Source organism: Fukomys damarensis, unplaced genomic scaffold (assembly GCF_012274545.1).
Source record: "Fukomys damarensis isolate Sample0158 unplaced genomic scaffold, DMR_v1.0_HiC HiC_scaffold_37, whole genome shotgun sequence".
In the NCBI taxonomy this organism is placed as follows: Eukaryota; Metazoa; Chordata; class Mammalia; order Rodentia; family Bathyergidae; genus Fukomys; species Fukomys damarensis.
In genome coordinates this window covers 6892150-6904009 of record NW_022900949.1, presented here as the reverse complement: position 1 = coordinate 6904009, position 11860 = coordinate 6892150, and the positions used below count along the sequence as shown (strand labels likewise).

General features: G+C 40.8%; 1 protein-coding gene across 3 annotated transcripts in view; it reads right to left on the bottom strand.

Annotated features, from left to right (window-relative positions):
* Positions 1 to 912: 912 nt before the first annotated feature.
* Positions 913 to 11860, bottom strand: part of LOC104869499 (zinc finger protein 709) — a 14706-nt gene continuing 3758 nt past the window's right edge. Inside the window, exons 2-5 of one of the 3 annotated variants that reach the window (XM_010634751.2) lie at positions 11318 to 11463; positions 4058 to 4193; positions 3814 to 3874; positions 913 to 3149 (exon numbers count right to left, since the gene is read on the bottom strand). In XM_010634751.2, coding sequence (XP_010633053.1) covers positions 1454 to 3149; positions 3814 to 3874; positions 4058 to 4091 — 1791 coding nt within the window. In that variant the 5' untranslated portion in view covers positions 4092 to 4193; positions 11318 to 11463 and the 3' untranslated portion in view covers positions 913 to 1453. The remainder of the gene's footprint in view (positions 3150 to 3813; positions 3875 to 4057; positions 4194 to 11317; positions 11464 to 11860) is intronic. The other 2 variants (XM_010634749.2, XM_010634748.2) reach the window with 2 other exon arrangements.

The following is an 11860-nucleotide window of genomic DNA, read 5'->3' as shown; positions in this document are numbered from 1 at the left end:
CTCAAATCCATGCAGTTAGGAATGAAAAAGGTGAAGTCACAACAGATTCAGCAGAAATCCAAAGGATCATCAGAACTTGTACTCCAAGAAATGGACAGATTTCTAGACACATATGAATTACCTAAGTTGAACAAGATTTAAAAAAATTCTAAACACCCCAATTACAATCAGTGAAATTGCAAATGTAATAAAAATACACCAACAGAGAAAAGCCCAGGTCCTGAAGGCTTCACTGCTGAATTCTACAAGATAGTTAGAGAACGACTGTCACTATTCCTTAAACGTTTCAATGAAATTGAAAGGGAAGCAATACCTCCTAATTCATTCCTGGAAGCAAGTGTTACTTTGATTCAAAACCAGGGAAAGACCCAACCAAAAAAGAGAACTATAGGCCATCTCCCTAATGAACATGGATGCAAAAATCCTCAGTAAGATACCGGCAAACAGAATACAGAGGGTCATCAAGAAGATCACAAGTCGCATTTATCCCAGGGATGCAAGGATAGTTCAACATATGTAAATCAATAAATGTAATATACTATATTCCGTTAAAGACAAAAACCATATGATCATCTCAATAGATGCAAAAAAAGGTACTCAACAAAACTCAACACCCATTCATGATTTAAAAAAAAAAAAAAAAAAAAAAACCCGGCAGAAAACTGGAAAAGATGGTCTTTATCTCAACTTGTTAAAGGTCATCTATGAAAACCCAACAGCCAGCCAACATCATACTAAATGGTCAAAAACTAAAAACCTTCACACTAAAATCAGGAACAAGGCAAGGATGCCCACTATCACCACTCCTGTTCAATACAGTTCTGGTAACATTAGCCATAGCAATTAGACAAGAGAAAGGAATAAAAGCAATACAGATAGGAAATGAAGAAGTTAAACTGTCATTATCTGCTGATGATATGATACTCTACATACAAGACCCCAAAAACTGTCAAATTTTTAATCTAGTTTGCTTAAGTCCTGTTAAAATGGGAAACGTTGTCACATTTTCAAATTTTTAATCCAGAGTGCATGTTCTCCCTCTGCACTTCCCTACCTCCTACAATCCCTCCTTCCTTCCTTTCCTCTTTTTCTGGTGGTAGTGCTGGGTTCAAACTAAGGGCCTTGTGATCATGATGCAAGCCCTCTACTAAAGAGCTACACAACTAATCCCCAGGTAATTCACATCCATTTCTGTAACAATATGAGCCAACTGAATGCTTATGTAAGCTACTTACAATTTCTTTTTATATTGTCTTCATTGTTCATGGCTTCAAACTGGAGTGGGACACAAAAGCAATAGTCACTATCTACATTTATAGGGTTTCTCACCAATATCCATTCTCAAATATGCTAGAAAGCTGCACAAAGAAAACCTTCCCATATTCTTTGTACGAAGTGCCTCTCCAACACGAGTTCTTCCACGCTTTTCAAAGGCCCTATAACAAATTAAGGCCTACACACCCATTTTATATTTGTGCAGTTTCCCTTCACAATGCAGTCTTTGGTGTGTTTGAAAGTTACCGGACCGACTGAAAGCTTTCCCACACTTTGTACATGCATAGGGTTTTTCTCCAGTGTGAGTCCTGCCATGTTTTTGAAGGGTACTGGGACAACTGAAGGCTCTCCCACATTCTTTACATACATAGGGTTTCTCCCCAGTGTGAGTCCTTTTATGTATTTGAAAGGAACTGGAACTACTGAAGACCTTACCACATTCTTGACATTCGTACGGTTTCTCCCCAGTGTGGTTCCTTTCATGTATTTGAAGGGAACTGTAACGCCCGAAGGCTTTACCACATAATGTACACGCGTATGGTTTCTCTCCGGTGTGAATCTTCTCGTGTCTTTTAAATGAACTTAAACAACTGAAGGCTCTCCCACATTCTTTACATTCATAGGGTTTCTCTCCGGTGTGCGTTCTTTTATGAACCTGAAAGGAACTGGAACTACGAAATGCCTTACCACACTGTTTACACTGATAGGGCTTCTCCCCAGTATAGGGCTTCTCCCCAGTGTGAGATCTTTCATGCATCTGAAGGTAGCAGGAACGACTAAAGGCCTTATCACACTGCTTACACTCATACGGCTTCTCCCCTGTGTGAGTCTTTTCATGTCTTTGAAAGGAGCTGGGACAACTGAAGGTTTTCCCACACTCCTTACATTCATAGGGCCTCTCTCCAGTGTGAGTCCTTTCATGTATTTGAAAGGAACTGGCACTACTTAGCGTTTTCCCACACTGTTTGCATTCAAAGGGCTTCTCTCCAGTGTGTAGTCGTTCATGTATTTGAAATGCACTAGAACTAATGAATGCTTTTCCACACTCCTTACATTTGTGAGGTCCATCTCCAGTGTGTGTTATCATATGCCTTTGAAAAGATGAGAGAGAAATGAAGGCTTTTCCACAGACCTCACATTCATGGTATGTGTTCGTCCTAGTATGCATTCTTTCATGTATTCGAAAGGAACTAAAACGACCAAAGGCCTTACCGCATTTCTTACACTCATAGGGTTTTTCTCCAGTATGAGTTCTTTTATGTCTTTGAAAAGTACTAGGACAGTTGAAAGCTTTCCCACACTCCTCACATTTGTGAGGTTTCTCTCCGGTATGGGTTCTTTCATGTATCTGAAAGGCTTTGGAAGTACTTAGACTTTTACCACACTGTTTGCACTGAAAGGGTTTCTCTCCAATGTGAATTCTTTTGTGTACTTGAAAAGAATTAGAAGAATAAAAGGCTTTGCCACATGCCTTACATTTATAAGGTCCATCTCCACTGTGCCTTTCCACATGTCTTTGATAGTTTGATACAGAAATATAGAATTTTCCACACTCTTTACATTGATAGGATTTCTCTTCAGTACAAGTTCTTTCGGATTTTTTTAAGGAACAGCAAATACTGAAGGCATTTCCACATTGCTTATCTTGATATGTCTTATTCCCATCTTTATGTTCACAAGTTTTGCGTTCAGTGTGAGCTCTCATGTGCCTATTAAGGGATGAATGACCGATGAAGATTTCTCCACACACACGGCAGTCATAGGACTTTATAGCAGGAGTTTTCTTCCTGAGCCTGAGATCTGGAATCTGGCTGAAGGTTTCGCTACATTGAGCACCTTTTACCCTTTCCCAGAGTCTCTCTACTGCATGACTTCTGTAAGAAAAACATTATTAAAGGCTTTAGTGTTGTTTTTATTTTCACACAGGATCTTCCTATGTTACCCAGGCTGACCTCTAACTCAATCCTCCTGCCTCAGCCTCCTGAGTAGCTGGAATCACGAGCTACATCACCACACCTGGCCACAACTGCTTTTCTTCCTTCCTTCTTTTACCTCTCTTTTTTATAGCACTAGGGGTTGAACTCAAGAGTTTTGACACTGAGCTACACACTCAGCCCTTTTTCTCTCTTTTAAGACAGAAAAAAATGTTGCTAAGTTGTCCAGGCTGGGCTTCAATTTGCAATTCTCCAGCATCCAACTCCCAAAGGACCAGGATTACAGGAATGTACCACCACTCCCAGCTGTGTTTGTTTTAATAATTTATATTTATTAACAAGAACTACACTTATATTTTTAACCTTACCATATAAAGCAAGGGCTTTATATCCTCTCAGAATTGCTTGAGAACAATTTAAGTCCTCTGTAAGACGTCTGGATCACAGCAATTATCAAAACAAGTGAACTAATATCTATGTAACATTTAAGCATTATTCTAGACAAAATTTTGAGGGATTAAAAAAAATGTGAAGTTGTAGTTATTGATTCTGTTGCTGTGTTTTTAATTCTAAGAACATTGCTTCCCTTATGAACACAAAATACCTTAGGTTTTTGCCAGGAATTAGGTACAGCTCTTCAATGTTCTGGTCTTCCCATTTTACCCCTAAAATATAGACCCAGAAAAAGAATCATAAACTGTTACAGAATTTAAACATGTATTAGATCATACCTTCACGATACACTGAGCCTGGCTGTGTATTTATCAAAGCATTCCCCTTTCATATTCTAAACACTGAACAACAGTAATAGCCAAGAAATACTTGTGAAGGAATGATGTCATCCTTACCTACAGAGGCCAGATTACTGACAGTCTCCCACATCACATCTCTGTATAGATTCTTCTGAAAAGGATCCAGCAAAGCCCACTCTTCCTGAGTAAAGTTCACAGCCACGTCCTCAAGGGTCACCAAGTCCTAAAACATCTCACATATAGGTAAATGAGAATGGGTGAGACTGACAACCCTGGTGACCAACACACTCAATTCATAAATTCACACGATTCTAGTCTCCAAAAGTTACTTAATGACTTGGTCATCAGACACACTCTCTCACACACACACACACACACACACACACACACACACACACACAATTAAAGACTGGAGATAAGTACAGCAGTTCTACACACACACACACACACACACACACACACACACACACACAATTAAAGACTGGAGCTAAGTACAGCAGTGATCAAACTACTCAGGACGTGGAGTCAGAGGTACTGATCAAACCCAAGACTTTCAGGCCAGCATGGGCAACAAAGAAAACCCAGCACCCAGGGGGAGCTAGAGGTTTAGCCCTACTAAAGAGCATACGCTTAACACGCATGAGGAGCTGCATTTGACCCTTCAGCATACCCATGCACACATACACACATAGTAAAAATGAACTGTTTGAAAAATGGAAGAGGAAATAATCTGTCTACTTTCTTTGCAACGATCTGAGTTTCAATTTACAGATCTGGCAGCACCTGATACACCAGGAACTCCCCATAAAAGAGAGAGTCAAAATGCCTGAAGACTTCAGGCAGCACAGCAGGCCAGCAAGGCTCTAGCAGCTATAAAATGCCTTGGGAGAGCCAGGAAAGCACCCTGGTCTGAGAAGGACTGACTGACTGTGGGACTGGGAAATGAACCCAGAGGGAACTGAACTCCACCATAAGCCACATTCTCAGTCCTTTTGATGTTTTATTTTGAGACAGTGTACATTGCTCAAACTGGCCTGGAACTTTCAATTCTCCTGCCTCAGCCTCTAGAGTGGCTAGGATTATGGGTATATTCCACCACCATGGCTTGGCCTGGGATTTGCTCTGAGATTAAGGGGTGAACTAGTGTGAGAGGGCAAGATTACATGCACTGAATCACTCGTCACTGGAAAAGGAAGGAGTACTCTAGTTTTCACCATGGTGCATAAAGACATACAAGGCAATATACATTCAAAAAAGAAAAAGGCAAATGAACCAAAAAAAATCAAAAACTTTTACATCATCAGAGAAATGAGTTCAGAGGACAAGCAGCAGTCCCCAAATGGACACACAGACAAAGATCCAGGAAATAATCTACTGGAACAGAAACCTCTGTGAAAAGCAGCACAAGGGTGGAAAAAAACTAAATTGCAACTCGTGAACTGCTAACAGCTCACAGGACAAGCTTGAGAGATAAAAATTACAGGGTAGACTCACCTAATTTGTTTTACCTCCAGAAACCCTGACAGCTGCTCCTAGTGAAGATTACAGTCACTACCTTGCTCCCAAGAGAAGAATGTAGCCATCTTGAAATATCCCCAGAGATCTGTGTTCAAGCCCCTCCTCCAAGAAAAACTACAGGGCCGGGAGTGCCATTCCTCTTCACTGAATGCGCTCCAGGCAAGCCAAAAAGTTGGACATCCATGAACCATCTTTAGTTTACTTACAAAACCTAATATAAATGCTAGTAAATAGTTGTTCTACTGCATTGTTTGGGGAATAATGACCAAAAAGTAGTCTGTACGTTCTCAGTACAAAGGGGATTATTTTCGCAGTTAGTGAGGGCTGTTTAAAAACAGAAACTTGACTCGGACAGACCTTCTTGGGAAAGAGAAACGTTCCTGCAGCAACTAGGGAGAGAGGAGGACTGAGAAGTCCTCATGAAAGTCACAATCCAGAGAGACAGGAAACTGACGCCAGGTCACAGGTAAACGGAACGCTGTGCTTCCTTTGCCCTCAGCACCACAGTGTCAGGGCTCCCGTGTGAGTGAAGAGCACCACTAGAAGAATGCAATTTGTAAAGCCTCTCACGGAAAAAAAAAACTGGATTACACAGATGAAGTGGACACATTTCTAGAAACACAAAAAGGTCTAAGCCTATCTATAACTAATAAGGGTCATGAAGTAGAAATCAAAAATCCCCACTACGGTTAGAATGCCTGTCCCCTTCCAAAGGTAATGTACAGTGTTATCCTCAGTGCAGGAATGTGACAGGGGGAGGCACCTTAGGAAACAGCTAGGCCGTGAGGACTCTGCTCTGACGGGCGGGGTTCCTCCCTCATGACGACGCTCTGACCTTTTACCCTGTGCAGACAGTAACACGGCAGCTAGCCAGGCTTTCACCAGACGTCTAACGCACCAGCTTCTGGGGAGGTCAACAATTTCCGAGCCTCCAGCACTCTGAGAAATAAGTTTCTGTCATTCACAAATCATCCAGTCCTGGGAATTTTACAGTAACATAAACTAAGACGATGCTAATAGCAACAAAAAAAACTCCCAAAACCAAGCAGGTTCACTGCTATTTTTTATCACTTTAAGAAAAATTAACACCAATCTTTGCAAACTCAAAATCCTGAAGGGTAGGGAACACATCTACATTTATTTCTTCCTTGCAGTGCTGGGGATAGAATACACAGCCTCACATGTGCTAGGCAAGTACTCCACCGCTGAGCTCATCTGTAGTCCCTAAATTCATTCTGAAACCAAACTTACCCTGAAAACAAATACTCTTCAAGAAACACGCTGAGGCAAGTATTCCCAAGCACTTACTCAAAGATGCAATAACCAAAACTGTACTGGTCAGGCACAGGGGTACAGGCCTATAATCCCACCTGCTTGAGAGGATAAGGCAGGAGGGCCACAAGTCCCAGGCCAGCCTGTATAACTTATTAAGGCCCTGTCTCAAAATAAAAAGGGCTGGGGAAACAGCTTAGTGGTGCAGTACCCTTGGGTTCAATCCCCAGTACTGCAAATAATAATAACAGTAATAATAATACAGGCTAGGGATGTAGCCCAATGCTCCCTGGGCTCCCTCTCCAGTACTGGCAAAATAAAATAAAGCAAAAAGCAAATATAACAAACTGCTATACTGTGTACTAGCATAAAGACAGAGAGATGGACAAATGGAATAGGATATATAGGCCAGAAAGTTACCCTCACAAAAAAAGTAAAATGGTTTTTTACATTAAGTACCAACATCATTCAATAGAAAATAGTCTTTTCGGGCCTGGAATTTAGCTCAGTGGTTCCACCGCCTGCCTCGCAAGCACAAGGTCCCGAGTTCAATCCCTGGTACCAAAAAAAAAAAAAATAGTCTTTTCAAACACTGGTACTGTGAAAACTGGATAACCACATGTAAAACAGTGAAACTTAAATTAATAGACCTGTTCCAGCTTTCATTTGATTAGTGTTAAACTTCTACATTTATTTACTCCATCTGGCTTTATTCAATTTTTAAAAATATCTATTTTTTGATGCTGGGGATTGAACCCAAGGCCTCATAACTACTAAGCACCCACACTATCACTCTGCCAGCTACACCTCAGCACCCCCCTTTTCGGTACCGGGATCAAACGCAGGACCTTGCACTTGTGAGGCAGGCGGCAGTCCCTATATCTAGTTCTAAATTGACAAAAACTGAACATGTTTATTGGGTTCGGTATTATGTTTAGAAATATGTATACATTATAGAGTAGGTACATTGAGCTAATTAACATGTGTATTACATCACAAACATCATTTTGCTGTGAGGAGAATAGTTAAGACTAATACTGAGCTAAATGTGATGGCACACACCTGTGACTCCAGCTCCGAGGGAGCCTGAGACGGGAGAATCTCAAGTTCAAGACCAGCCTGGATAACTTAGTGAGACTGTGTCTCAAAAAACAAAAAGGGATGGGCAGCCCGCCCTGCAAGCGCAAGGACCCGAGTTCGATTCCCCAGTACAAAAAAAAAAAAAAAAAAAAAAAGGATGAGATGCAGCTCAGGGCAAAGATCTGAATTTAATTCCCAGAACCACAAAAATAAATAAAAGCAAATTGATAAAATTTTATACCATACACAAAAGTGAAATAAAAATGGACCAAGGACTTAAAGGTAAGAGCTAAAACTGAACAACTCAGAAGAAAATATAGGCAAAGGTTTCCTGACATTGAGCAGAGATGGTGGCATAGGCCTATACTCCCACCACTCTGGGAAGCTGAGGCAGGAGGATCACAAGTTTGAGTCCAGCCTGGGCAACTTAGTGACTTAGCAAAAACTTTGGCTGGGTGTGGTGGCACAGACCTGCAATCCCTGTACTCAAGAGGTTGAAGCAGAAGGATCACCAAGAGTTCAAGGCCAGTCTGAGCCACACAGTGAATTCAAAACAAGTCTGAACTACAGGGAGACCTTGTCTCAAAAATTAAAAACAAACAAAAAACCTGAAGTCATAGCAACAGATATAAAAAATGTATGAGAAGTCAAGGAAGTAAAAGGTAGACAATGACAAGAAATAAAATTCTCCTTCCGAAGAAATGAACCCCTCCCCTGCCTTCTCTCTCCTTCCCCTCTACTGCTTCCTTTCTCACTGGGAATCTGCTGTAGATTCCAGAAAAGCAATTTTTCAAAAAAGGGAAAAATGTCTTTTTTGAGGCTCCTTGCGCAATGCCATGGGTTCCATCTCCAGCACTGCAAAGAAAAAAAAAGAACAAAGAAGAGAGCCTTTCTTCACAGACGGGACGACCGTCTAGGTGGAGAATCCCACAGAGCCCATATAAAGATTACTAGAACCAGTATGGGATTACAGTGAGGTTGCAGAACAGCACATCAAGGACAAAAGCAATAGACAATTGGATTTGTAATTAAAACCCCAACACCAGAGATGGCGGGAAGGGATAAAAATAAAGAACTGGGATACGTTATGTGGATGTAACAACTCCACACACGGAATGCCAAGATTAGGTACTGCAGACATTTACGAAACAGCAAAGAGGATCAAGGACAGGTAAAGAAGGAGGAAAGAAAAGGGGATAAAAGATGAAATTAAAATGTTATGCCCCTGTACCAACTTCCTAAAAGGAATGTAAACCTTATATACTACTCACACGTACAAATAAAATTTAAACTTTAAAAAAAAAAGTTAACGCCAAGCATAATTTACACAGGACAGAAAAAAGGAAAGAAACAAAAAAACTAGTCTTAGTTGGGGCAGTTTATCAAAATACATCACAATGGGCTGGCTCAGTGGCTCCACGCCTGCCTTGCAAGCATAAGGTCCTGAGATCAATCCCCAGTACCCCCCCAAAAAATTATTCACAAAATACATCATACTGAGTAAGTGACAGACAATGGAAATGTATTGCTCATAGTTCTACCAGCGAGAAAGTCCAAATTTTGGCACTACTACATATGGCACCTCTTAAGTATTATATCTATGAGATCCATTTCAGAGACAGCTTCTAGCTGGATCCCACCCTGCCCCCTTCCACCCGTCCCTTGATCTCTCTCTTCTTTTGTACACGTTTGCGGTACACGTTCACATTCCTTGTGTGGAGTTGGTGCAGGGAGGACACAGCTAGAAGGTGCTGTCTCTGAAACAAGCCCTCTCTGGCCTCTTTTAGGAAGGTCATCGCATTCATGGGGGAATCTGCTCTCCTGACCTAATCACAACATTAGGCCTAGGTTCCATCCCCAATGCTATCAAAAAAAGAAAAAATAAATAAAAGTACAATGTTATTACCTTTAGAATCAAGATTTATACAAAAAGGCAAAAGATCCAAAATGACCAAGATAATAGCCTTAAGATAAGGATACAACATTGACACGACCTAACTATAAGAGTTATATGAAGCGACAGTAATGAAACCACTGTGGTGTTTGCAAAACATGGGCATTAGATCAACAGAGAGAAACCACAAATAAAATCACACAAATATAGTCAACTGATCTTTTCTTTCTTTCTTTCTTTCTTTCTTTCTTTCTTTCTTTCTTTCTTTCTTTTTGGTGCTGGGGATCAAACTCAGGACAGGACCTTGCACTTACTTGCAAGGCAGGCACCGCAACACTAAGCTAAATTCCTGGCCCTATGGCCAACTGATCTTTGATGGAGGAACAAAGGCAATTCAATGGAGAAAGTACTCATTTCAGCAAATGGTGCTGAGAAGCCTGGATATCCATATGGAAATGAATTAGACACAGATCTTACAACTGTCACAAAATTAACTCAAAACCAATGATAAATCCAAACATAAGATGCAAAATTCAGAACTTGTAGAACATCATACAGGAAACAATTTAAACGACCTTGGATTTGGCAATGAGGTTTTTGTTTTTTTGTTTTGTTTTGGGGTTTTTTTTTTTGGTACTGGGGATTGAACTCGGGTCTTTGCGCTTGCAAGGCAGACCACAAAACCACTGAGATAAATCCCCGGCCCCTAAAAGTCCAGATTTTCGTTTTGGTTTTTGTTTTTTGGTACCGAGGTCAAACTTGGGTCCTTGTCCTTGCAAGGCAGGTGGAGGAACCACTGAGCTAAATCCCCAGCCCCTAGCAATGAGGTTTGAGATGTAACAGTAAAAGTATGATCCATTAATCAGGAAACAAATTCAACCTAAGTAAAATTTTGTTTTGCCAAAGACACTTAAGAAAATGAAAACATAGGCCATAGCCCAGGATGAAATTCTGGCCAAAAAAGAAAACAAAAAAAACTGGGTTTTTTTGTTTTGTTTTTTGTCTTGTGGTAGGTGGGGATTGAACCCAGGACACTGAGCTACATCCCCAGTCCTCATTTGTTTGTTTGTTTGTTTGTTTGTTTGTTTGTTTTAAACAGCACTGAACTTATTTCAATCTGTAGACAATTCCATAAGCTATACTGATTCAATTGAAAAGAAAAATAAAAGCTACATGCTAGAAAATATGGCACAAGAGGAAGGACCTCTGCTGTTAATAAATACACCAAAGATAGAATCCTACTTTCTCATAGAGACAACTGCTGCTTCAAAATGATAGGAGTGTCTACAAAAGCACAGTAGTAAAATAAACAATGATATGGCAAAAATTTCTACTTAGGAGCCACCTCAAGAGTCAAAAAATCATTTTGTAGGATTTAGTGAACTAGATTCTTGATCCAACCTCCTTTTAACTTTGCTGATATAATTTACAATAGTTACAATACAAATTATTTTCCTTTTAGGAAAATTATTTTCCACATCCTATTTTACCAATATAACTAGAACCTGAACAAGGGTCTAATTTTTAATCTCTTAAATTTATCATGGGTATAGTTTTCACTTTATAAAGCTTCCTCAAAAAAAAGCTTTTACCGATAATTTTATTGTCAGCTTGATTTTCTTTTTACTTCCTCCACAAGCAATGCTCTGGTGGCTGTTACTAGTCAATCCTCATGGGAAGTTCCCTCAGTGCGGGTAGCAGGGATCGCTCCTCTTTGCCATCACATTTGTTACATTCACTGAAGAACAGGAGTAGGAAGACATCGACAAGAACCCACAGCAGTGAAGCGGCCAGAACCACCTTGCAATAAACAGATCTCACGTCTTTTCTTGATTTCTAGCTAACACACAAATTGAAGACAAACGCTGTGAGAAAACCAAGCCGCAGAGGAGAACTCCAAGATAAAAGCAGTATGCATCCCATGCATGGGATGCTTGGCAATTTAAAATGGTTTGAAAACAAGCATCCTCAAAGTACTCCTATAAAATGCATCTGGAAGCAGCGCGCAGCCCCGCTCCCGCCGGCTCCTCTCCTCACACTTGCCCGGGAGCACGCGATCCAACTCCGGCCTCGGCCAGCACCACCCGGCCCCGCCCCTCCCCAGAGACTCCCTCATTGCGACGGGGCGCGGGAGG